This window comes from Sturnus vulgaris, chromosome 26 (genome assembly GCF_052056855.1).
Source record: "Sturnus vulgaris isolate bStuVul1 chromosome 26, bStuVul1.hap1, whole genome shotgun sequence".
NCBI lineage: Eukaryota > Metazoa > Chordata > Aves > Passeriformes > Sturnidae > Sturnus > Sturnus vulgaris.
Genome location: NC_142268.1, coordinates 826351 through 852062, shown reverse-complemented (window position 1 = coordinate 852062; position 25712 = coordinate 826351). Strand labels below are relative to the sequence as shown.

General features: G+C 53.6%; 2 protein-coding genes and 1 non-coding gene across 4 annotated transcripts; 2 read left to right on the top strand and 1 right to left on the bottom strand.

Annotated features, from left to right (window-relative positions):
• Positions 1–916: 916 nt before the first annotated feature.
• On the bottom strand, positions 917–15537 carry PIAS4 (protein inhibitor of activated STAT 4). Its single transcript, XM_014887193.2, has 11 exons — positions 15433–15537; positions 12154–12586; positions 8880–8964; positions 7676–7717; positions 7291–7381; positions 6867–6995; positions 6677–6782; positions 4232–4305; positions 3610–3770; positions 1798–1928; positions 917–1417 (listed from the first exon to the last, which is right to left on the bottom strand). The coding sequence occupies exons 1-11, from the start codon at positions 15457–15459 to the stop codon at positions 1212–1214; spliced, it is 1485 nt and encodes a 494-aa protein (XP_014742679.2). The 5' UTR covers positions 15460–15537; the 3' UTR covers positions 917–1211.
• A 1435-nt stretch (positions 15538–16972) lies between these two features.
• On the top strand, positions 16973–25690 carry EEF2 (eukaryotic translation elongation factor 2). Of its 2 annotated transcripts, none has more exons than XM_014887191.2 (15): positions 16973–17479; positions 18090–18304; positions 18988–19169; positions 19264–19475; positions 20143–20321; positions 20560–20665; positions 20922–21035; positions 21166–21304; positions 21928–22123; positions 22247–22505; positions 22718–22825; positions 22915–23268; positions 23904–24086; positions 24175–24307; positions 25032–25690. In XM_014887191.2, the coding sequence occupies exons 1-15, from the start codon at positions 17477–17479 to the stop codon at positions 25223–25225; spliced, it is 2577 nt and encodes an 858-aa protein (XP_014742677.1). In that variant the 5' UTR covers positions 16973–17476; the 3' UTR covers positions 25226–25690. The 2 variants fall into 2 exon arrangements, with proteins under 2 accessions (XP_014742677.1, XP_088035292.1); XM_088179166.1 differs by lacking the exon at positions 16973–17479 and adding an exon at positions 17796–18006.
• On the top strand, positions 20717–20785 carry LOC148221181 (small nucleolar RNA SNORD37). The gene has a single exon (XR_015808552.1). It is a non-coding gene; the product is annotated as a small nucleolar RNA SNORD37 (small nucleolar RNA).
• Positions 25691–25712: the final 22 nt, after the last annotated feature.

The following is a 25712-nucleotide window of genomic DNA, read 5'->3' as shown; positions in this document are numbered from 1 at the left end:
TCCCCTGCAGGTCACTGTCAGTGTCCCCTGCAGGTCACTGTCAGTGTCCCCAGGTCTGGGGTCCCCTGCAGGTCACTGTCAGTGTCCCCAGGTCTGGGGTCCCCTGCAGGTCACTGTGACTGTCCCCAGGTCTGGGGTCCCCTGCAGGTCACTGTCAGTGTCCCCTGCAGGTCACTGTGACTGTCCCCAGGTCTGGGGTCCCCTGCAGGTCACTGTCAGTGTCCCCTGCAGGTCACTGTGACTGTCCCCAGGTCTGGGGTCCCCTGCAGGTCACTGTCACTGTCCCCTGCAGGTCACTGTGACTGTCCCCAGGTCTGGGGTCCCCTGCAGGTCACGGCCGCCGCCTCCAGAACCAACCTCAATGAAAAGGGAATGCGCAGCCCTTGTCAGTCTTCAAAAACACCAAAGTTATTGCACTTCAAAAATACAACAGATCTGTGGTTCGAGCCCCCCCCTCCCACCCCCCACCCCCCCATGGCTTCTGCTCAACTAAAACGAGTCACTACTGCACAAATCTCTACACTTCCCTTGGGATTAGGTTAAAATTCCAAACGTGTCTCTTTACATGAGGTGCAGAGCTGCTGGAGCTCCGAGCTAGAACAGTGCTTCCATCCAGACATGTCCCCCCCTGGCACCCCATGCCCCCAGCCCCACCCTACAAACCCCCCCCCCTTCTCTAATCCTGGGTTATACAACCCCCACCCCGAGACCCCCTCCCCACACACCCCCCTCCCGCCCCGCCCCGGACTCACACGTCCAGCAAAACCTTTAGATTAATTAAGGAATGGTTAATTAACAAGAGGATCAAACTGCACACGGCTTTGGAGATGCAGGGGTGGGTGTCCTGGAGGTGTGCAGGGGAGCTCCCCCGATCCTGGGATCCAGGTGAGGGAGGATCCTGCCTGGCTTAAGACACTTTTCTTTACTTCAGGCTCCAGTTCAGGGTCAGGCTCTGAGTGGGGTCGTTTTCCAACCAAGAAGCAGCTCAATGGTTTTTGTTTTGTTTGTGTCGTTTTTTTCGTTTTTTGTTTTTTTTTTTTTTCTTTTCTTTTTTCTCTCTCGTTTTAATGAGTAATTTGGAATAGGAAAGTCACAGGAGATGAGGGAGGGAGGGAGATGAGGTGGGAGAGGACGTTTCTCCCCCTCCTCCAGTTTAATAAGCACCAGAGTATTCAAGTCTGTCCGTTGGGAATTCCGAGCCGTGGCTGCAGTCAGCAGGCAGAGACTAAACCTTTCTCATAAGAGCAGCGTCGTTTGGGCTGGGGTCCCTCATCATCATCATCCTCCTCCTCATCCTCCTCCTCGTCCTCCTCCGAGGATGAGCTGTCCAGTGTTAAATCCACAACATCCGCCGGGGCTTTGCCGTTCTCGCCGGTGCCGTTGGGCGTGGCCAGGAGCCCGTTCACCTCCGAGGAACCTGAGGGAGGAGAAGGAGCTGGAACCACTCCTGTCCACTCAGCCTGGACAAGGGAAGGCTCCAGAGAGAGCTCAGAGCAACTTCCAGAGCTCAAAGGGGCTCCAGGAGAGCTGGAGAGGGATTGGGGACAAGGGATGGAGGGACAGGACACAGGGAATGGCTTCCACTGCCACAGGGAATATTGGGGAGAAATTCTTCCCTGGCACAGCTGCCCCTGGATGTGCCCAAGGCCAGCTGGACAGGGCTTGGAGCAGCCTGGGACAGTGGGAAGTGTCCCTGCCCATGGCAGAGGGTGGCACTGGGTGATCCTGCAGGTCCCTTCCAACCCAAACCATTTGGAACTCAGTGATTTCCCCCCAGGGGTTTCCAGACTTTCTCACCTAGAACCAGGATTGGGCACTGGGGGCTGCAGCTCCTCTCCTTCTCGGCTCGGATGGGGCACCAGGAGCCATCCACCAGGTACTCAATCTCATCTGCATCTTCACATTCTGTCAGGATCTTGGACAGGAGCCTGCAGAGGGGACAGGAGGAGCTGTCACAGCCCTGGCAAGGAGCAGGGTGTGTGCAGTGACCCTGCAGTGAAAAGGAATCTGCTGCTGGCTCCTGAGCTGAGAGCCCTTGGAGTCATGGACTTTATTCCCCATAAAACCAGTGCAGGTTCTGACAGTGCAAATCCATCCCAGCCCTTCCTGTCCATGCACCCAAACCATCAACTACGTCCTTAATTAGCTGCAATTAAAGACAGTTTTGCCTCTTCACCCAGTTTCCCAGGCACTGCTTGCAGTGCTGCCCCATCCCATGGGACATTCCCAGGGACATTCCCAGAGAGGCTTTAGCAAAAGGTGAGATATCCTTTGGCATCAGGAACTTGGCAATCCAACAAGCAGCACTTCCCTTCCTTCCCAGTTCTATTTCCCAAATCTCCACAGCAGCCACCAGAACAACATTCCTGCAACAGGAACACCATGAAACCATGGAAATCCACCTGGAATGAGGCCCTGATTCCAGAGAAACTGGAGACTTGCTTTATTCCCTGTGTCCCACCGTTGGCCTGGGATGTTTATTTGGAAATGCTGCTCTGCCAGGCCTCGCTCCCTCCTGGACTTGGGAATTTTCCTTCAGAAGGAAGGAGAACTGCTAATGGAAAGACTTCCAAGGTCAGGAAAGCTTTGTGGCAGTGGGAGAGTTTCAGCTTTCCCCAGCTCCTGCAGGAACTGTTCCCACAGCCAATCCCATCAGCAGCACAGCAACCACCAAGCTGCAGCTCCCAAAAAGCTGACAAGGCCCTGAGGATCCCAGACCTGACCAACCACCTCCCTCCCATGGGAGCCTCCGGCTCTTCCCTGACTCCCAGCACCCAGCTGAGTGCCAGCTTCCCTCTCTCACTTCCAGGGAATCTGGGAAAGGCTTCATCCCACAGAACTGGCATCAAACCCAGCCCTGAGCAGGGGACAAAAGCCTGCTGAGCCTTCCCCAGGGACACCCTGCTCCTCCTGGTGCAGGACACGGGCACGGCTGACCCGTGGGGGTTCCACAATCCAACCCCTCGCAGCTTCCCCTTCGTGTCTCCCCTGTCAGAGATCTCCAAGGAACTGGATTTTCCTGTCAGGGTTGGCCAGGGGACAAAGCAAACAGGTTATCTGTGCTGAGGCTGCTCCAGGCTGCCTGGAAAGCCACAGCTCCTGGATCTGCCCAGGGCCCACAAAGGCAGCGACGCTCCAGGAAGCCTCGGTGGGGCTGGGAACAGACTGGTCTGCTCACTTCCCTGTGCCAGGGCAGCTGGAGGCACCCCAAACACTGCTCCAAACTCTCCCTGCTCTTGAGGGAACTTGCAGTGGAGGCCAAGCACGCAGCCACGAGGGTGGAGATCATTTCCCAGCAGGCAGGAACCACGTGTGTTGTTCTACCAGTCCTTGGCCAGCACCACGAGGATGCTGGTGGTCCCAATCCACGGAAGGCTCCCAGCATTTGGGGACCACAAAGCTGCTTCCAAACTCACCCTGAAAGTGCTGCACCACAAACCTGTTCCCTCCCAGCACATTCCCACTTGCTCTAACACATCAAAACACCGAAACCAGAATATTATGCACCAGCAGAATAAACTTTCAACAGTTTCAACACGAACTTCAACCAAGATCTAGATGCTGCACCCAGTGGGGAAGGGGAAAGGTGCAGAGAGGTGCAAAACTCACCCATCAATGATGAGCTGGTCGTAGGGGGCAGGTTTGTCACACACAGGGCACATCCATGTGGGCTTTTTCTCATTCATCTGTAGGTAGAAGACGGCATCAAAGCACTGCAGGTGTGCACAGGTCTCGGCCCGGCACGGCACCGACAGGCGCATCTTCACCAGCTGTGGGACCAGAGAGCAGAGCATCAGCCAGGAATGGTGGCAAGGAACCCCCAGATCCCCTCAGAAGGAAAAAACATTTGGGAGTTTGCAAAGCTGCTCTGGGAGTATGGTTTGGGTTCTTGACAAAATCAGATTAAAATAAGAGCTGGAGCTCCTCGGTTCTGGAGCAAACTGGGGGAGCTGAAGGGGCTCCAGGAGAGCTGGAGGGACAAAGGATGGAGGGACAGGACACAGGGAATGGCTTTCCACTGCCAGAGGGAACACTGGGAAGGAATTCCTGGCTGTGAGGGTGCCTAGAGCAGCTGTGGCTGCCCCTGGATCCCTGGCAGTGCCCAAGGCCAGGGTTTGGAGCAGCCTGGAGCAGTGGGAGGTGTCCCTGCCATGGCAGGGGTGGCACTGGGTGGTTTTAAATTCCCTTCCAACCCGAAGTGCAGTTCCATGAGGAGCCTGCAGGGACTCACCGGACAGATGAGGGACACTCGGACACCGGTGGTGGCGATTTCACTGTCGGGGTCCAGGCGTAGCTTCTCTTTCACTGCAGGCAGAGCAGAAGACACAACATTTAACAAAACTCAGCCCTTGGCAGCACAGGGGAAGCAGCTGACCCCAGCCCTGGGGTGTGTGTGGATCATTTTCCCTGCCAGGGAGGGAATGAGCACATGGATTCCTGGGCATGGTGAGGTTTATTCCCTCCTGAGCTCTGGGGCAGCAGGATGGGGGGAAAGGTCTCCCCACGGGCACTTCCAGTTCAGAGCAAATCCCCCAAAAGTGAGCAAACTGAGAGGGGAAACACAACCCATCCTTTTCCCATCAGGTTGTCCTGAGCATCCTCTCAGCACTGCTGTGCTGGCCACCTCCTTCATTCCAGAACATTCCACGGGAACCACAACAGGCCCAGAGGTAGCCAGGCAAACAGCTCAGAGCAAGGCAGCCATGCAAAACCAGGCACAGCAGGCACCCAGCACAGGCCTGGGAAAAATCAGATGTTTCAGGAAGGAGGAATCCTGCCCCTGCTTCTGCAGCCTGAAAGGAAAAGCCAGAGGAGCAGCAGGGAAACCAAAGCAAGCAGCAGATGGGCAGGTCCCACATCAAGGTGCAAAAATCAACCAAACGAGCTTTGAACTGCTCCCCCAAGTCCTGAGGAGGAGCTGCTGCTCCCACCGATGTCTGCAACTGCCTCTGACACTTCCATCACTGTTTTTCTTTGGAGCAAGTGAACCAATTCTCTTGACCTTTTCAGATCATAACAAGATGTCTCCAGACAATGAGGCTACATGCAGCTCTGCAACACCCAGCTTTAATTAGAGAGTGACTTCTCAGATGTGAAATTCCCAGGAGATTACAAGATTTGGGCTTGTTTTCCTCACATTAGGAGCCTTTTCATCCAAGCTTAATTTTTTATGAAGTTCTTTGTCAGAGCCTTCTCTGTGCATCAATTACTGGGAGACATGGGAAGGAGAATTTCCTAGGATCTCCTCATCAGGATTTTGGATCCAAAGCCACGATCTGTTCTCACATAATGTTCCTGTATTAACTTCTACAGAATTGTATGCAAAGGAAGATGAGTCAGCAGTGAGATGTGACTGAAGCCAAAGGGCAGCTTCAGTGACAGGGAATTATTTGCAGAGCAGACCACAGCTAGAAAAGCAAAGTTTAGGAGCTCATCAGGTTGGCCAGTTCTGGATATCCAAACAACTTCCCAGTAGGAAAACACAAAGGAGCTGAAATAAGACATTGCTCTTATTTGGTTTTATTTCAAGTCACCAAATACAACTGATCCCTGCCCAAAATCCAGGTGCCTGCAGGTTGGATTCACCTGGAATCATCCATCACCTTCCCTGTGAACTACAATCCACCTCCAAGACTGACAGGCTGAGGAAGTTCAGCCTGGAGAAGAGAAGGTTGAGTGGAGACCTCCCAGCAGCATTCCTGCCCCTGGAAGGGCTCCAGGGATGCTGGAAAGGGGCTTGGCTCTTCATCAGGAAATGGAGTGACAGGATAAGGGGAATGGCTTGAAGAGGGGAAAAATTGAGGTGAAGATGTGCAGGAGAAATTCCTGACTGTGAGGGTGGGGAGGCCCTGGCACAGAGTGCCCAGAGCAGCTGTGGCTGCCCCTGGATCCCTGGAATGTGCAAGGCCAGGCTGGACAGGGCTTGGAGCAGCCTGGGACAGTGGGAGATATCCCTGCCATGGCAGGGGTGGCACTGGATGGGATTTAAGGTCCTTCCAACCCAAACTATCCTGGGATTCTCTGACAGTTTCTTATCCTTGGGAAGAGTTCTCCAGGATCTGGACAGTTTTAAAGACCATCAGGATCCCAGGCAGAACGAAACAGTGAGAAGATTTTGTCCAGCAACATGAAAAAATCGGGAATCTTCCACACTCGTGAACTTCAAGTCAGATTCCACCTTGGAAAGGCAATTTCCCCTCATTTCCAGTAAAGTTTTACATGTCCCTCATACCAGGAGGATTTACCTGAGTGGTTTGGGATAAGCATCTCTTCTCTGCAGCTCTCAAGGCATATCAAAGTGCTGCTGGTGACATCCCACTGCCACCCCAAGGACTCCCAGGGCAGCAGGACATTGTCACCAGGATCCCTCGCTCCAGAAATGTCCTTTGGAAATCTCAAGGATGAATGCTGCTCATACTGACCCAGGTCGAAGGCATGAAGCCCCTCCAGCCACAACGACACGGGCACGACACGAACCTGGCACAAATCCTAAATCCAACTACAGAGCTGCCACCAGAACCACGGCTTGGGGGCGGGGGGTGACCTCACACACAGCTCAGCAAGTCTGTTCAGATAAAAAGTGGGGTTGACAGAGCTGCAGGGAAGCACAGGTGTGAGTGGTGGTGGTGGATATTCCCCAACAAAGCTGCAGCCAGGCCCTTCCAGAGCCACTCACCCAGTGCTTTGCAGAGCTCCGGGTGTTTGATGCCGATGGTTTTCAACCTCTGCAGCAGCTCTGCTGAGGTCATCTGCCGCACCAGGTACAGCCCCACCGAGTAGCTCTGGGGAAAGAGGAAGCAGAGGATGAGGAGGATGCTCTGCAGGGGCTGCCTGAGCAGCTCTGGGGGCTCTCCCTGGGCTCTCACCTTGCCATAGTTGCCCCAGGTGACCGTGATGCGGTTGGTGGCTGCAGACAGGTACATGAGGTGGGTGAGGTTGATGGGTCTGCAGGGCCTCTTGGGTTCCACCCCGGGTTTGTTTGAGGGGTAGTAGCCCTAGAGCAGGAAGATTAAATAGAGAGATTTATTTTTTTAACTCAAGGTACATCTGTTGATCAGCTCCATTAAATTCCACTCAGGTCTCAGGGATGGGGTTGGGGGAAAGGAACTGAATACACCTGGAGCACAAAGTAAACAGGATCGAGCTTTTATACACAACAGCTCATTAACAACACGGCTAATCCATAAAGAAATTAGCATCAAGCTAAGCAGTGCACTTCCAGGAAAGCAATTTCCCCCCAAACTGCACACGTTTCCCCCCCAGATTTGCCCCCTACCCCCCGGTGCTCACCGGCACGGAGCAGTAGCTGTGGTTCACCTTGACGGCGATGTTGGGAGGGTACTGATCCTCCTGAGGGCAACTGGTGTCTGTGTAGCAGATTCTGGGCAGAAAGGACACATCCCATAATATCCCAACACTCTGCACATCCCCAGCTCCCATCCCAATCCCAATCCCAATCCCAATCCCTCAGCAGAGCCCAGTCCAGGTGAGGCTCTGCAGTTTCCGCTCCAGGTTCAAAAGTGGAGTTTTTAAAAGATGCTCCCGTGAGCAAAAAGTTCACTGGGAATTCTCTCTGGAGCCATGAAATCCAGGTTGGAAATTGCTGGGTTGTGCTGGAACGTTCCCTCCTCCCCTGCTCTGCCCCTGATGTTCAATGAACCCAGTCCAGACCTACCTGAGCACCACCTGAACCGATTTCACACCGGGTTGCAACTCCCTGGGAAATGAAAGAACAGAAACTTCAAATTAATTATGCAAAAAAAAAAATTAAAAAAAAAAAAATCCCTACCCCCCCAAAAAATCACCCAAACCAGCTGCCAGACTCAAGAACTTTAGTTGCTCCTAATTTTTTTTAATAGACTTTTAAAAAATTACCTCGCAGAACTTTATTTAAATTGTACAATTCCCCCTGCAAATATCAATGGTCCTGTAATTATTTTTTTTTTCCTGATGCACCAACCTACAGCTTTGCTCTGGGTTTTTAAAACTCTTCAGGTGCCTTCTGGTGATTTGTGAGAATTTATAAAAACTGGGTTTTAAGGTCAGGTTTACCTGACAGTGCTCAAGATTCTCTGTGTTTAATTATTCAGCTGAAGCTGCTCATGCAAACCAAGGGACTGAATATTAAGGTCCCAGTGTGAATATTGCAACCTCCATCAGGGCTATTCCTGCCAGGATTTTAACTGGAATCAGGAAAGGAATGGAATACACAACAAGGATATATTACCAGGAGGCAAAATAACAAAAAGAAAAAAAAAAAATTATTTCTCCAGCTCTTTTTTTTATGATAAAGAGAAACATTTATAAAGGTTTTATGTTGAATTTTTGGAGGAATTCTTCTGCATGAAGGGAGCAGGTCAGCTAAGAGGAAACCTCCCTGCCTGCACTGCCAGCTCTGAGGAGAGGCTTTGTTTGAGTCAAAAGTTGCATTTGACAGAGGTCAGGGTAAATCCTAATCCCGATGTTTTCCTGGGGCAGCTCCTGCAGCCTCCTCCCCACCAAGGAAGGTCCTTTCAGATGCAAACGGCCTCACGCTCTGCTTTTTGAACCTGCCACGCAAAGGCAAGGCTGCAGACACTCAGGGCACAGAATTTAGGTCATCCACGATTTCATTCCCCCTTTTCCTGCCCAAATGCACCATCCCAGAGGGAGGTGAGAGCAGCACGAAGTGAAAATGAAGGAGCTGCACGGTTGAATTTGCAGCTCCCACTCCCCCCAGAGCTCTCTGCCTTCCATGAGGAGCAGCCTGGTGTCCTCCTCACACGAATCCTGCGTTCCCTTGCACAGAACAAAAGCTTCCACAGGCAGGGAACACAGAGGAATTGTGGAATTCTGCAGCTGCATTTTCTTGGATTGGTTTAATAAGCAACGAGGAGTACCTGGAATTTCTGATCAGCTCCACTTGTCTTGGTGTTAATGCAAAAATGCACGGACTTTCCTGAAGCTTCTCATTATTCTGTGGAACTGAGGAGGGAAGGGAAGAGTGTCCATCAAAGCGAGCACGAGGTGATTGTTATGCTCTGTTTATCTCCAAGTCTTGTCTTCTCCCACACCCCACAATTCCAGTTTTCACCTGTTTTGGTAATTCTGCTTTGATTAAGAGCTTTGCTCATTTATTGCTGTCATGGTTTAGGAACCAGTCTTAAAGTTGCAGAATTTAATATTCAACACCAACAGAACAGACGATTTGGGGATACAGGCATCATACAGTCACCCCAAAATAATTGCTCACTCTTCAGTACAACCAGCACAGGATTGGATTGGATTTATCTCTTTTTTTTTTTTTTAAATTTATTTATTATTTTTCCTCCCCTCAAATAATTCAAGAGCCATCAGTGGTGTCACAGTGTGACCACATCCTCAAGAAGCCCAAGACGAGACCCGAGCCTGACACAAAAAGCCCAAAACCAACCAGAATGAGCAGGAGGGTTCTGGAAAAGAAAGAAAACAACCCCAGCAACAACAACAAAAAAAAAGATTAGCTCAGATAATAAAAAAGCAACACAAAAAGCAGCTGGAAGAGACAAAACACGACTTCCAACCCCCTGACCTTGAGGGTGGGACAGCAGCTCACCCTCAGAGAGGCTTAACAAGAACCCAGCATTAACTGTGGCCTTTTGCACGCTGATAATTTTAAGATCAAGTGCATTTAATGTGGGGAAAATGAAGCTTGAGACGTGGGAAATTTTTGTCGCAACCTTTACTTCAACCCAAACATGTTTTATTTTCACTTTTGTGCCTCTAAAGCAAAGTTCAGACCCTGAGCTGCTGAAAGCCACGGGAGGAACACAAAGAGGAAATGCTAAAACAGTTTTTTTTAAAAAAAATAATTTAGCAAGAATTGGGTGCTTCCATTGCATGGTAGCTCAAAAGCCAACGGGATTTCAGAGGTAGGAAAGTGCATTTTGTATGAAAAAGAGGAGATGAGGGAAGGATAAAACCTCAGCAGCTCTTGGAAGAGCTGGTGACAACCTGGGCCACTCCAGGTGCTTCCCCTTGGTCCCTTTTCTGCTTTGAAAATGCAAATGCAGCTTGCAAAAATAAGTTTTGAAAGTAAGAGTGAAGATATATATTCATGGAACTTTTGTTTAATTCCAGTTTCCATCCAAATATCTCCTGACAGAAAAGACCAGCAGAAAATCAAGCATTTCACGAGGTAATTTTAGCAAGTGATGATTGACAGGGACAACAACAAAAAGTAATTTTAATGTTTCTGATTAAAAAACTGCCCCTAAACCGAGTCCTGCTGATTGTTCAGCCACACAAAGACAAAGCAAACCTGATGAGGAAAAGTGAGAAGCTGCTCACGGTTTATTTTGCATTTATATCAGCTCCCTTTTCCTTTAGACAACAATTAAATTGCTGCTGGAAAAGAAACCCAAAAGCTGAGAGGTGCAAGCTCGGGGCACCTGATCAGGTGTGAGAAACATCTGCTGGTGCCCAGCTGCTCCTGGCTCCACAGAAACCTGGGCCAGCAGCAGGAAAATCAGCCAGGAAGGCTCCAGGGGACCCAGGGGAGAGACTGATTTTAATGAGCAGGGGACATTTAATGGCAACCCAGAACAAAATCTGGTAATCCCAGGGAGTGTTATCCAGGCTCTTCTGTCTCTGGATGTTTCCAACTCTTGGGAGATTTGTTTTCCTTCAAAATGCCACATTGGAATTGCTGACTAACACACATTTAACACTGAACAAACCATTCCCCACACAATTATAACGTTTGAGCTTGACTCTGTCACCACTCAGCTGTTTTGTCACAGCATTAATGCCTTCAAATGAAGAAGAAATTATAGAAAATCTGACTAATTAGTCCTTTTTCTTTTTGTTGCTGCACAATCTAATATTTGCCTATTTTTTTCCTGCAAGCCACAACAAATATCTTTTCATCATAGCCAGACCAGCTCGAGTTGTAGAATCATTTGGTAGAGAATTCTGACATTACCACATGAATTTATGAGACACTCAGCAGAGCACAGCTTCTCTGGACACACTGAATTTGCTATCAGACCATTGCATTTAACATCAGTTAACAGCATTCTTTGTTTTTTCAAACTAAAATAACGACAAATCAGTCTCCACACCCCAGGGAAATGCTCTTCTTCCAGTTTTACTGGTTACCCCCACCAAAACACACAGCACTACACACAAATAACTGTGACAAGCACAAAAAAAAAAAAAAGTCAAAAATCCAGTCTGAGGTGTTGCCACCCTCTTTTATCCACAGGATGCTTCAGGCCAGGGATTTTTAGTGCTAACAGCAGCATTAGTGTAGAATACAGCCCCAAAATCCATAGGAACCAAACAAGGTGGGCTTCCAAGTTCTACCCCAAAGTGCCACATTGCAGGTGTGAGGAGAATCCCAGGAGCACAGGATTTGGGTCGGGAGGGACCTGAAGGATCCATCCCACAGGCAGGGACAACTTCCACTGTCCCAGGCTGCTCCAGCCTGGCCTTGGACACTGCCAGGGCAGCCACAGCTTCTCCTTCCCTGTGCCAGGGCCTCCTCACCCTCACAGGGAAGAATTGCTCCCCAATATCCCATCAGAATCTCTCCTCTTTTAGCTGGAAAGCTCTCCCCCTCTCCCTCTGTGTGAGAAGTTGCTCTCTCTCTTTTATCAGCCACCTTAAGCACTGGCAAACCCAGAGATAAAAATCCCTCTGTAAATTCTGAGTATGAGAGGGGAGAAAGAGAAGGGAGAGAGAAGAGAAAGAGAAGAGAAAGAGAAGAGAAAGAGAAGAGAAAGAGAAGAGAAAGAGAAGAGAAAGAGAAGAGAAAGAGAAGAGAAAGAGAAGAGAAAGAGAAGAGAAAGAGAAGAGAAAGAGAAGAGAAAGAGAAGAGAAAGAGAAGAGAAAGAGAAGAGAGGAGAGAAGAGAGGAGAGAAGAGAGGAGAGAAGAGAAAGAGAAGAGAGGAGAGAAGAGAGGAGAGAAGAGAAAGAGAAGAGAGGAGAGAAGAGAAAGAGAAGAGAAAGAGAAGAGAGGAGAGAAGAGAAAGAGAAGAGAGGAGAGAAGAGAAAGAGAAGAGAGGAGAGAAGAGAGGAGAAGAGAGAGAAGGATTCCCACCACCACATCCATCAACCTCCTGTACCACACGACTTCAGAAAAAAAAAACAAAACCCCAAAACCCTTCCAAACCCAACCACCAAAAACCTCACCTAACTCTGTCGGCTTCAACAACTCGTCCAGGGTGGTATAAAAGGGCAACTTCACCAAGCGAACCTCGGGCTTGGCAACTTTAGGGGGCAACCTGCCCAGTCCGTTCAGGTATTTTCCGTAGAGGGCAGGGTAGTCGATGTTGGTGGTGGGCAGAGTCCGGGGCACGGCGCTGCCGCGCTCGTAGGACGCGTGCAGGGACAGCGGCTCCGCCCGGTGCGGCGCCCCCGCCGGCGGCTGCGCCACGTCCGAGCCTTTCTTGTTGTAGCGAGTCTCGTAGAGCTCCTTGATCTTCTTGAACACCTCGGGGCTGCAGTCAAACTGGACCAGCTGCAAAGCTCGGGTCACTAGTTCGTGTTTTAGTCCGCTTTTACTCCTGCCAACAAAACCCAGCAACATCTGAAGATCTGAGACTCGGAAACTCATCACCATGTTCTGGGGGATAAAAAATTAAAAGATGTTCTCATAGTTATAAAAGGCAAAGGTTTAGTTCTTACTTTATAAGGCAAGATATTAAAAAAATTCCCCCTCAAAGAAAGACCACCCCCCCCCAAACCTGTCCAAAAACAGGCCCCAAACTTGTGCAAAAAACCCCACAAATCTCTCCAAAAACAGGACCCAAACCTGTCCAAAAACAGGGCCCTGAACCTGTCCAAAGACCCCAAATCTTTCAAAAAAAAAAAGCCCCCAAACCCGCTGCTGTCACCTGATTTTGGTTCCCATTTCTTGTCTGAGCAACACAAACACAGAGATCACTCACTGAAATATCACCTAAATGACAAAACCACCGGCACTGTCATCAAATGACTCAAAAAAATCACTCTGACAGATGCTAAGCATCATCAAGGAGTGACCTCAAAGTCTAAACCAAGAGGCCTCACTTGTGAAAGAGCTCATGAATTCCTTCACCAGCCTGAGGCATCCAAAATTCCCACAGAAACGTGGAAAACTTCATCCCAAATGGTGTCAGGGCAAGGCAGAGGAAGAAAATCAGTATGAGCTGGGTGAGGCTGAGGTGATGGATGGGAAAACCCCTCCAGAATCCTCCCTATATCCACAGGATCTTTAAAAAAAAAGACACATTTTAGAGTATGGGATGATATTCAGATTATCAAAGAGAGCAGTGTGATCCCAGGAGAACAATGCCCAGCATTTCCCTGAGATCCCAGCCTTGGTGTCACACTGTAATGATCAATTTCAGTGTCTGATAAGCAGCAAAACCCAGCTCAGCCTTCCAAAATTCCCTCCCTGTGGAAGTTCAGGCCTGTAACTGAGTAGAGTCAAAGGTCACAAGGCAACTTCCCATCAGAAACCAGGAATTGTCCCTGCTCAACCCACAGCTCCAGGCTGGGCATTTCAGTTCCCTAAACACCAAACAGCCTTAAAATTGAAACAAAAATAGATTATAAAGTACATGGGTTGGAAAATACCAGTTGCCCTGGAAATAAACTTGGTAGATATCCACATATATTCACTCCACATCCTTCCTGGCTTGTGGGGAATATAGGAATTCAAGAAGGAACCTCGCTAAAAAAAAAAAATAAAAATCCAGCAGCAAAGATCCAGCAGATATTCCCCAACCTCTACCCCACTCTTGAATTAATAATTAAAAAGAAAGCATAAAAGATAATCTAACAATCTTATCATTTCCTTGAATAAACCAGCTATAGATTTTTCTTCTTTTTTTTTTTTTTAATTAAGAAAGCTACAACTGTTTCCAGAAACATTTCACATCCACTTTTGGATGTGTGGGAATTAGATGAGAGAGAAAATGCCATTTGATTTTCTCCTTTTCCCTTGCATATGTCATTTAATCTGGAAACCCAAAAGCTGTTATGTCACTGTCTGTAGTTAGAACTTCTGGGAGTCGTGATGAGTCCCAAAATATCCCTGATGAGGGGAAAAAAAGACTGATGAATAAAGAAGAGAGAAAAGATGTTTAATTGCCACAAAGTCAGGATTTCAGAGCTCTGGAGCTGCTCCAGACACCACCTGTGAAATCCTGGAGAAATTTACTTTGTGCCTCAAGTTTTCTTCAACTAAAACACAGAACCAGGATCGTTAAGATTGGGAAAGACCTCCAGGATCATCAAGCCTGATCAAATCCCACCAGGATCATTAAACTGTGTTAGGAAATGGGGAAGAGTGTTGTTCTCCCCGAGGGATTGGAGGATAAAAGGTGCATTTGGAAAGATAAATTCATCAAGACACAGCAGCAGGAGGCACCAGGGCATCCCAGGAGCACTGGAGACAGGAATTCCTACTGTGGCAATTGCTCCTAGTGCACCTCACCCACCACTCTCGGGGTGGAAAGTGGAGCTGGAGCCCAGAGTTTCCATTTTGAAGGAATTAAGGCCCAGCAGGATGATGAGATTGGAGCAGCAACACAACAAGAAACCCCAAACAAAGCAAAGCGAGGGCTCGATGTGCCCCGGGCGAGCAGGGAGAGCACATGGGCTGGGTGTTCCTCCTCCCAGGAACCCTCGTGTGGGAACCCTCTGGGGCCACCACGATGCCTGGCAAGCGCATTCCCCCTCTCTGGAATTACATGGGAAGGGCACAGCACCCCCCAAAAAAAGCCTCTCCCAATGGGATTCCTGCGGCCATCCCTGCCAAGGAGCCGGGGAACGCTTTCGCAGGGAACGGTTCCTTGTGAACATTTCCAGGGAACGCTCCCCGGCCGCTGCCGTTGCTCCTCAACCGCCCTGAGCAGCGGCCGCTCCCCGGCTCCCACAGAACCGGGATCCCGAGGGAACGGGAAAAGCTCCCGCTCCCCTCAAGCGAGGCGCAAACCGCCTTGGAAACACAACTCCGAGCATGGATGTGCTTCACCCCATCCCAGAGGGGCCCTGCGGCCGCCCCTGTCCCCCGAGCTCTGCCCGTCCCGGCGGCTCCCGGACCCCCGCCCGCCGGACACTCCGCACCGAGCCGCCCCACGCCTGGAGCGGGCAGCGGCACCGGGCTCGGGGGGCTCGGGGGCAGCGCCAGCGATCCTTAATCCTGGGAATCAGCGGGATAGACCCGGCATGAGGGCAGCCCCGAGGAGAGCGGGCAGCACCGCGGGCCGGCCCAATAAAACCCGGTTCGGCCCCGGGAGGTCCGGTGGGGGCTGCGGCCCTGAGGCCGGGGCGGGGCAGTCTCTAAGGTAAAAAGGCGAGAGGACGGCCCCGGAGCGCCGCCCCCACGGTTCACAGCGCCGCCCCCCGCCGTCCCCCCCGCGTCGGGAGCCGCCCGGTGCCGGCCGGGCCCCGCGGGCGGGGCGGCGGCGCCGCTTCCCTCACCTTCGCCTCCACCAGCTCCGCCGCCATCTTGGGCCTCCAGCGTCCACCGCGCCGGGCGCCGCCGCCGGGTCACGTGACTCCCCCGCGCCGGGGGAGGGCGGAGCCGCGCCGCGAGCCTCGCCCAATCAACGCGCGCGCTTCCCTCTCCGGGGCCACGCCCCCGAGCCACGCCCCGACAGGCCACGCCTCCCCGGGAGTCTTAAAGGAGCCGCGCTCCCCGAACCGGGGACGCACCGGAGGAACGGCGGCGGGGGCGGGGATGGAGGCGGCCCCGCGGGCACTGCGGGAAGGGCAGTGGGTGGGTGGGCAGGAGGTGGGTGCTGCCCCCAAGATGGCGGCAGGTGGATGCCCCAGGGCAGGGTAGGGCCCGGTGGGCTCGACCCGAGGCTCCGCCGCTGTCCCGAAGCCTTGCGGGGCTCCCGGAGGAGGCAGCGCGCTCTGGGAGAGGAGGGATGGGGAAGGGTCCCGGTGCTCCGGTTCCCGGGGAAGGTAGGGCCAGGGAGGAAGGACTGCTCCCCAAAATTTTCTCTGTGGCAGTAATGTCCCAGAGACCCCCAGCTCTAGGACAGGGTGGGATTGTTGGGGGGTCTGTGCAGGGCCAGGGGTTGGACTGGGTGATTTTTGGGTAACTCCAGCGTTTGGGGTGAAACGCTGCACTGGGAGAGGTTTTCCAGCACTTTCCTCTCCTTGCCATCAACCCCACGTACTAATTAAACAAAAAGGCAATTAACAGTTTCTCAGGAAGAGCAGGATGTTAATCAGGTTTCCCAGTTTTCCCTTCTAGGCTGGCAAAAGCCAAGCTTGGTGCTAAAAATCCAGCAGATTGCTATGGAAACCCCAAAGGCCGATAATTCATCCTGTCACGGTGGGAGAGCCGGGCCCAAATCCATCCTGGCTGGAGCTTCATGGCCGTCCTGCCTGTCCCTGCCTCACACAGGGATATGGGAATGTGCTGGGAATTTGGGAACTGCCGGCGAGGTGATGGGGGGGGATTAAGGCTGGGAGAATTGGGATTGTTCAGCCTAGAGAAGAGAAGCTTTGGGGTGACCTCATTGTGGCCTTCAGGATCTGAAGGGACCCCACAAGAACCATTGTGAGAGACTTATGGACAAGGGATGGAGGGACAGGACACAGGGAATGGCGTCCCACTGGCAGAGGGCAGGGATGGATGGGACATTGGGATGGAATTGTTCCCTGGGAGGGTGCCCAGAGCAGCTGTGGCTGCCCCTGGATCCCTGACAGTGCCCAAGGCCAGGCTGAAAAGGTGCTTGGTGCACCCTGTGACAGTGGAAAGTGTCCCCGCCATGGCAGGGGTGGCACTGGATGTTCCTCCGTGTCCCTCCCCACCCAAAGCGTTCCATGACTCCATGGTTTTTGAGCGCTCTAACGCACAGGGACGGCTCCAGGACATCCCCGTGACACCGGGGCCGGGGTGGGGGGGGTCAGGCCGGTGCCGCTCCCGGTGCCCCCGCGCTCCTCCCCGCCGGCAGGGGGCGCTGCAGCACCGCCCCTCCCGGAGCATGCGCAGTGCGGGCACCCTGCGGGACGGGGCCGGACTCACCGGTGCCCGGGACCTCTGCCCGCCACCGGGCTCGGCCCTACAGCCTTCTCCTAATGGCCGAGCCCCCGTGCTCGCCTGCCAAGGGCGGCCTCACCGACCCCGGTACCCCGGGCCGGTTCTCACACCGGCAGCGGGAGAGGCACACTTCTCCCCCCGCTGCAGCCCGGGCGGGGCGGGGCCGTCGCTGCCGGTCGCTGTTCCCCCGGTGTCGCCTCGCTGTAGTCCCGGTGCAGCCGCGGTGACACCCACGTGGTGCCGGCGAGACGGAACAGCCTCCGGACCATAGAGCGCGCGGGACAGAGCGGCGCGGCCGCGCACGCGCTCGGCGCAGACCCCGCCCTTCAACGGTGCCGCCCTATAAGAAGACGCCGGCTGACGTCAGCGCTCTCTTCCGCCCGCTCTGCGCTCGCCAGCGAGACAGGGCCGAGCCGCCGCCATTGCCGCGACCCCCCCGCCCCGCAGCATCCGCCGCCATCCGCCACCATGGTGAGCCCCCACCGCTCGCCGCCGCTCCCGGGGGGATGAGCGGCGGTCGCGCTTGCCGTATCGCCGGGGATGGCGATTCCGCCAGCGCCGCGGGTCACACGGCGGTGGCTGCGGCCTGTGCTGCCGGGCCGGGCCTCGGCTGCGGGGAGAGGGTGGGGCGGCCAGAGGGGGCAGGCCCGGGCCGCCGTGACACCCCTGGAGCCGGCAGGGCCCGCCGGTGTCGGTGCCGGGGCTGCCGGTGCCTCACGGGGCGCGGGAGCGGCCGCGCTGATGTGGCAGCGCGGTGGTGGCGCTGGGGACGGGGCGCTGCGGTGCCGGTCGTGCCTTATGTAACGCTGCGGTCTGGGCTGGTCTGCGGTCCGGCACCGGCCCGGCCTCGCCTCGGTTTTGGGGCGTTTTGCGCGCTGACACCGCGGCTTGAGGGACACCGGGGCAGGGAGGGGTTGGTGCTGCAGCCCCGCTGCGGCGCCCTTGCTGCGCGTTGTGTTGTCACCCAGGCAGAATTGATGTCACCGTGATTATGACAGGTATTTACGGGAGATTGGCATTCCTTAGAATCGCCGGAGCTGTTTCCGTGCGTTCTGAGTCCCCCTTCTCTCCTCCCCTCAAGGTGAACTTCACAGTAGACCAGATACGGGCCATCATGGACAAAAAGGCCAACATCAGGAACATGTCCGTGATCGCCCACGTGGACCACGGCAAGTCCACGCTGACGGATTCCCTGGTGTGCAAGGCCGGGATCATCGCCTCGGCGCGTGCAGGGGAGACCCGCTTCACTGACACCCGCAAGGACGAGCAGGAACGGTGCATCACCATCAAATCCACGTGAGTGCCTTCCCCTCCCGCTCCTGCTGCTCCCTGGGGGGGGTTGGACTCCTCCAGGAGGTGGAAGAAGATGCTGTTGGGCTCTGGTCTAGTCCAGAAGCTCATCTTGTGCTCCTGAACGATGGAGGAAATGTTGATTGGCTTCTGCTCAGTCACTGAGCAATTCCTTGCTGTTTGCTGGGGAAGTAGGAGCTTCACGCTCCCAATTTAGCACCAGGATTGTTGGATGTCCCGTTGATGTGGGGTGGAGATTCTTGGGAGTATCTCTAGGGATGTACATGGTGATTGTGCTGCCACAGAGAGTGTGAAAACTCTGAGAGACCTGAAAAGGGCTGGAGAACATGGTTGGGATTAGTAGGAAAAACCTAAATCCATGATTTGGGAGTGGAACCCTTTATGGGTGCTGGAGAGCTGCCGGGGTTCAGAGGAGGTTGGGATTTTGGAGGATGTTATGGTTTAGGAAGGGCAGATTATAGCCTGTGCTCCTTTTACCTCCCACACTGGCCTCCCAGGAATACACTTCAGGAAATTCTGGAGCCCAGCATTTAGGTTGGAAAAAAGAATTCCAAGGTCATCAACTCCAACCTTGTCAAGTAGAGCACTTTTTGTGTGGGGTAAAACGTTCCTGAGCTTTAGAGGAGGAATAACAGATCATTATTTTAATAGTTCCTCCTTTCTTTCAGAGCCATTTCTCTGTTTTATGAGCTCTCTGAGAACGACTTGGCCTTCATCAAGCAGAGCAAGGACGGTTCTGGTTTCTTGATCAACCTCATTGACTCCCCTGGGCACGTGGACTTCTCCTCAGAGGTCACTGCAGCTCTGCGAGTCACTGATGGTGCCCTGGTCGTCGTGGACTGTGTCTCTGGTGAGGTTTTCCTGCAGCTGGAGCGTTTTTTTTTGGGATGGGTGGAATCTGGAGAGGGAGAGAACTCATTCCTAACTAATGCCGTGTTTGGCAGGCGTGTGTGTGCAGACAGAGACCGTGCTGCGTCAGGCCATCGCCGAGAGGATCAAACCTGTGCTGATGATGAACAAGATGGACCGAGCCCTGCTGGAGCTGCAGCTGGAGCCAGAGGAGCTGTACCAGACCTTCCAGCGCATCGTGGAGAACGTCAACGTCATCATCTCCACCTACGGAGAGGGAGAGAGCGGCCCCATGGGCAACATCATGGTGAGGGCACTGGGCTTGCATTGGGCCCCTCTGGGGACAGGGAGCAGCTCCTGCTCAGTGGTGATTCCTGATCCCAAATGGAAGAGAGGGATCTTGAAGGTGCCCGAGCTCCCAGGCTTGGGTTGGCTTGGGGTTCTTGTTGGCTCCCCTCCCAAATTTCCTGTTCAAGGCCTGAGCAAATAAAGGCTGGGATTGTTGCCCAGAGCAGCTGGGGCTGCCCAGTCTCTGAAAGTGTCCAAGGCCAGGCTGGACAGGGCTTGGAGCACCCTGGGATCACTGGAGGTGTCCCTGCCCATGGCAGGGGTGCAGTGGGATGGTTTTTAAGTTCCCTTCCCAGCTGCTCTGCTCCTGGTGAATTCCTGGGAAGGGAGCAGGGCTGTGGGGCACAGTTCTGAGGAGAAGCTGGAGGTGTCCATGCCTTCCTGGTCCTCCTGGGAAGGATGGGAATCCTGCCTGCATGTGAACCTGAGCACACACCTGGAGGGCAGTGGAGCAAAACCAACCCAGTTCTATGGTGCAAAGCTAAAGTGGTTCCTATCCAGACCTCAGAGGTGCTCCCTGGGACAGGACCACTTCAGAATCTCCGTGTCCTGAAGCTCCATGTGTGCTGGAGTGTTTTTGGGATGGGGTGCTGCTCCCCTGACCCAGCTCTGCTGTTCCCTCCCAGATTGACCCGGTGCTCGGGACCGTGGGCTTTGGCTCGGGCCTGCACGGCTGGGCCTTCACCCTGAAGCAGTTTGCTGAGATGTACGTGGCAAAGTTTGCTGCCAAGGGAGATGCCCAGCTCAACCCAGCCGAGCGTGCCAAGAAAGTCGAGGACATGATGAAGAAGCTGTGGGGAGACAGGTGAGCAGGGAATGGTGGTGCTTGGAATTCCACATCAGTTCCTCATGGCTGCAGCCCGACACTGCAGATGATGGTGAAGGGAGGGTGTGGTTGTGCATGGTTTAACAGGAGTTAATTACATTTGGAAAGTTGGGTGAGGGGGAAAGCAGGAAATGGCTCTGCCCTGAGCAGACAGAACGAGCTGTGTGTCTGAGCTGACCTGAGCCTGGACATTTGTCCGATTTCCTTCTCTCTGCAGATACTTTGACCCTGCTACTGGCAAATTCAGCAAGTCTGCCACCAGCCCTGATGGAAAGAAACTGCCCAGGACCTTCTGCCAGCTCATCCTTGACCCCATCTTCAAGGTGAGTTCCTCAGGGTTCCTCCTTGGAACCTCCCGCTCCGCTTGTGTTCCGTGCGTGATGATGGAAAATTTCTTCACTTTGACCTGACTTGTTTGATTGAAGAAATTCAGCTGTCTGACACATCTGGTTGCTCCGGGGGCAGATGGGCTTGTGTCTCCTGGGTGCTGGGGAGGAGCAGGAATCCTCTGCAGGTGCAGTGGTGCAGCTGCTCCAAAGTGGGTCACGGCAGCGCTCCCAACGCCCGCTCTCGTCGCAGGTTTTCGATGCAATCATGAACTTCAAGAAGGAAGAGGCGGCGAAACTGATCGAGAAACTGGACATCAAGCTGGACAGTGAGGACAAGGACAAGGAGGGCAAACCCCTGCTGAAGGTGAGGCTGGCCTCAATCCTTTGGGGAGCAGCTGTTACTGCACCAGCTATGTCAACATGAACCTTGTTGGGAGGTGGGGAGGTGAATCCCTGTTGTGATCACTCTGACTGGGTCCTGCTGCTCTGCCCAGGCCGTGATGAGGCGGTGGCTGCCAGCTGGAGATGCCCTGCTGCAGATGATCACCATCCACCTGCCTTCCCCCGTCACAGCCCAGAAGTATCGCTGCGAGCTGCTCTACGAGGGCCCCCCCGACGATGAGGCTGCCATAGGTAGGACGAGCTGCTGCTGCTGCTGCTGCTTTGCTGCCAGGCCTCAGCTCCAACGTGCCTGGAACCAGTTTGTTCTGCACCTTGCACGGCTCAGGAGTGTCTGGAATTGAGTTTGTAGCTTTTCTAGCGTGGATCAAACAGTTTTAGTGATGCACGGTTCTGTTCTGAGTAACCTCAGAGGGTCCCATCTGAGCCTGGATTTGTTGAAAGCATTTTTTGGTGATGTGATCTTCCATGGAATCACAGAATTGATTGGGTTGGAAGGGATCTTGAGAGTCATCCAGCCCTATCCCCTGCTGTGGCAGGAACACGTTCCACTGTCCCAGGCTGTTCCAAGCCCCAATGTCCAGCCTGGCCTTGGGCACTGCCAGGGATCCAGGGGCAGCCACAGCTGCTCTGGGCTCCCTGTGCCACGGCCTGTCCACCCTCCCAGGCAACAATCCCTTCCCAATATCCCATCCAGCCCTGCCCTCTTGCAGTGGGAAGCCATTCTCCATTTCCTCTTGCCCAGACAGAAGCCCTTGGGCTGGGACAGTGGCTGCAAGGTCTTGAGTTGGGATTTTAGGGTGGGTGCCAGATACATCAGTAACTCTGGGCTAAGCTGGGCTCTCTCCCCCTCCCAGGCATTAAGAACTGTGACCCCAAAGGCCCCCTGATGATGTACATCTCCAAAATGGTGCCAACCTCTGACAAGGGGCGTTTCTACGCTTTTGGCCGTGTCTTCTCTGGTCTCGTCTCAACTGGCTTGAAAGTCAGAATCATGGGACCAAACTACACACCTGGCAAGAAGGAGGATCTGTACCTGAAACCAATTCAAAGGTGTGTCCTGCCTGGGGTATTGAGGTCTCTTCTCGTGTCTGAGGCCTGTCAAGGTGCTTAGTTATGGGGCTGAGTGGGATCTCCTCCCCTTCCCAATCTCACTAACCCAACTTTTCCCTTTAGGACCATTCTCATGATGGGTCGTTACGTGGAGCCCATCGAGGACGTGCCTTGTGGAAACATCGTGGGGCTGGTTGGTGTGGACCAGTTCCTTGTGAAGACTGGAACCATCACCACCTTCGAGCACGCCCACAACATGAGGGTCATGAAATTCAGCGTCAGCCCCGTGGTCCGTGTGGCCGTGGAGGCCAAGAACCCTGCAGACCTGCCCAAGCTGGTGGAGGGGCTGAAACGCCTGGCCAAGTCTGACCCCATGGTGCAGGTGAGTGGCTGGAATGGATCCAGAGCTGCTGCTTCCACTCCTGCCAAAGTCTTGAGTGTTAGTCGCTGCCTTGGTAGTTGAGTGTTGGTCCCAACTGTGGTGGTTTGTAAACCCAACACCACTACAAACACAAAAAAGCCATGGAGAGTTTTGCTGGTGTTTGTGGCTGTGGCTTGTTCCAAAGCCTCACCTGCTGTTCCTGGTGTTCCCAGTGCATCATTGAGGAGTCTGGGGAGCACATCATCGCTGGTGCTGGGGAGCTGCACCTGGAGATCTGCCTGAAGGACCTGGAGGAGGACCACGCCTGCATCCCCATTAAGGTAGAGAGAGGCTGAGACGGAGCTGGCTGAGCTCAGGGTGGGGCTTTGGCCGGGTTTGGTGCCTCACAGCCCGCTCTGTGCCCTTGCAGAAATCAGATCCCGTGGTGTCCTACCGCGAGACCGTCAGCGAGGAGTCCAACGTGATGTGCCTTTCCAAGTCCCCCAACAAACACAACCGGCTGTACATGAAGGCCAGGCCCTTCCCCGATGGCCTGGCCGAGGACATCGACAAGGGCGAGGTGTCGGCCCGGCAGGAGCTGAAGCAGCGGGCGCGGTACCTGGCCGAGAAATACGAGTGGGACGTCACCGAGGCCAGGAAGATCTGGTGCTTTGGGCCCGACGGCACCGGCCCCAACATCCTCACTGACATCACCAAGGGAGTGCAGTACCTCAACGAGATCAAGGACAGCGTGGTGGCTGGCTTCCAGTGGGCCACCAAGGAGGTGAGGGGTGGGTCTTGGTCTGGGTGGCATCCATGGCTCTGCACATCCTTGTGGTTTTTATGATTCTCATAGAGAAGAGTGCAGCATCTGAGCAGTACAGGTGAATAACACAACTGGAAAGGTGCTCTGGGAGTCTTGACAGGGATCTGGCCTTAGCTACCAATTACTTTCAGGACTAGACAGGAGAGGACTGCAGGGTAAATTGACAGACTGGGAACAGCAACAGGAAGGATTCATTTTCCTGTGCTTAATTTGTCTGAAGGAGATTCCAAGCCAACAACTTCTGTAACATTACTGGGACAAAAAAAAAAAAAACAAACCAACAACAAAAAAATGTTTCCCTTGGCCAAATACTTGACTTGGGTTTCAGCACCATAAATACGTGACAGCTCTTGTGGCTTGAACCTCAGAGCTGATCATGAGGATGCTGCAGTGGTGACACAGAGGTGGGAGGCGGTGCCCCACAGATCCCTTAGGTTGGGAAAGACCTCCACGAGCACAACCTTTGCTTGCCCAACAAGGGCAGGCAAGGAGCCGCTTCCACGAAGCTCCTTTGAGCCAGGAGAGCAGCACCCCTATGTGGGGACACTGAGCACCCCAGGGTGCCTTCACCCGTCCCCGTTGTGCCGTGGCAGGGGGTGCTGTGTGAGGAGAACATGCGCGCCGTTCGTTTCGACGTGCACGACGTGACCCTGCACGCCGACGCCATCCACCGCGGCGGCGGCCAGATCATCCCCACGGCCCGGCGCTGCCTCTACGCCTGCGTGCTCACCGCCCAGCCACGCCTCATGGAGCCCATCTACCTGGTGGAGATCCAGGTGAGCAGCCCCTGACTCCCCCTGGGAAGAGGAGGTGGGGGGGGACAGCAGTTGGAGGGTGCGGTGCTGACCCGAGTTTGTCGCGCAGTGCCCGGAGCAGGTGGTCGGAGGCATCTATGGCGTGCTGAACAGGAAGCGTGGCCACGTGTTTGAGGAGACCCAGGTGGCCGGGACCCCCATGTTTGTGGTCAAGGCCTACCTGCCTGTCAACGAGTCCTTCGGTGAGTCCTGGAGCCGTTCAGGGAGGGAAAGCCTTGGGAAGGACCTCAGGAGATGCTTGAGTTGCTGTTCAGCCAGCACTGAACCCTGTCCCCAGTGCCACATCCACGTGGCTTTGAGATCCCTCCAGGGATGGGGACTCCAGCACTGCCTGGGGCAGCTGTGCCAGTGCTTGACCCATCCCTCTGGAGAAGAAACTTTTCCTCATCTCCAACCCTGGCAGAACTTAGGAGTGTTTCCTCTCATCCTGTCATTTGTTGCCTGGGAGAAGAGACCAAGGTTGCAGAATATTTTTGGCTGGAAGGGGCTTGTCGAGGTCTTCCATTGCCACCCCTGCCATGGCAGGGACACCTTCCCTGATCCCAGGTTGCTCCAAGCTGGCTTTGGACACTTCAGGGACCCAGAGGCAGCCACAGCTGCACTGGGAATTCCACCCCAGCCCCTCCCCACCCTTCCCAATATCCCATCCATCCCTGCCCTCTGGCAGTGGGAAGCCATTCCCTGTGTCCTGTCCTTCCATGTGCTTGTCCAAAGTCCCTCTATAGTTTTAGGCACTGGAAGAGGCTCTAAGTTCTCCCTGGAGCTTTTTTTCCATTCCCTCATATTGATCAGGATCTCAGGAGGCTTTTGAGAGCTGCTCTGGGTTCCTCTGCTCCACCCAATGGACGCAACATTGACCTACAACCATTCCTGTCCCACCTCACCTTTTTCTCTTCTTCCTCCCAGGTTTCACAGCAGATTTGAGGTCCAACACAGGGGGCCAAGCCTTCCCCCAGTGTGTCTTTGACCACTGGCAGATCCTGCCCGGGGACCCCTTTGACAGTGCCAGCCGGCCGTGCCAGGTGGTGGCCGAGACCCGCAAACGCAAAGGGCTCAAGGAAGGAATCCCTGCCCTCGACAACTTCCTGGACAAACTTTAATGAAACTCATGGAACTCTGGGAGAACAGGAAAAAAATTTAATTGATTAGCGTTATCACCCATGCTGCCAGGGGGGTAGACGCCTGTGACCACCATCTTGTTAATTAAATGGGATTCATAGCGATTTTGAGAACTTCAAATGAGGAAAACAAACAAAAAGAAAAAAAAAAAAAAAAGCCTTATAGGTTTCTGTGTTGCACATGACTCATCTTTGCCATTGTAACTAAAACATTTCCACTAGATCTGCCCAATTCTGTATTTATTTGACTCAAAAAAAAAAAAAAATAGTGCTGCAGAATGGCCCAGAAGGGGGTTGGGGTGTGCTTAAATCGAAAAAGGAGGACAAGGAAAACAGGGGGAGAAAGAGAGTGGGTGAGGATGCCTTATCTGCAGCGTGAACTGTCCGTCGTGCCCATCGCCGCCTGTATTAGTGCCACTGGAATTAATAAAATTGGATAAATGGTGACGAAAAGTGAAAGTGACATTTT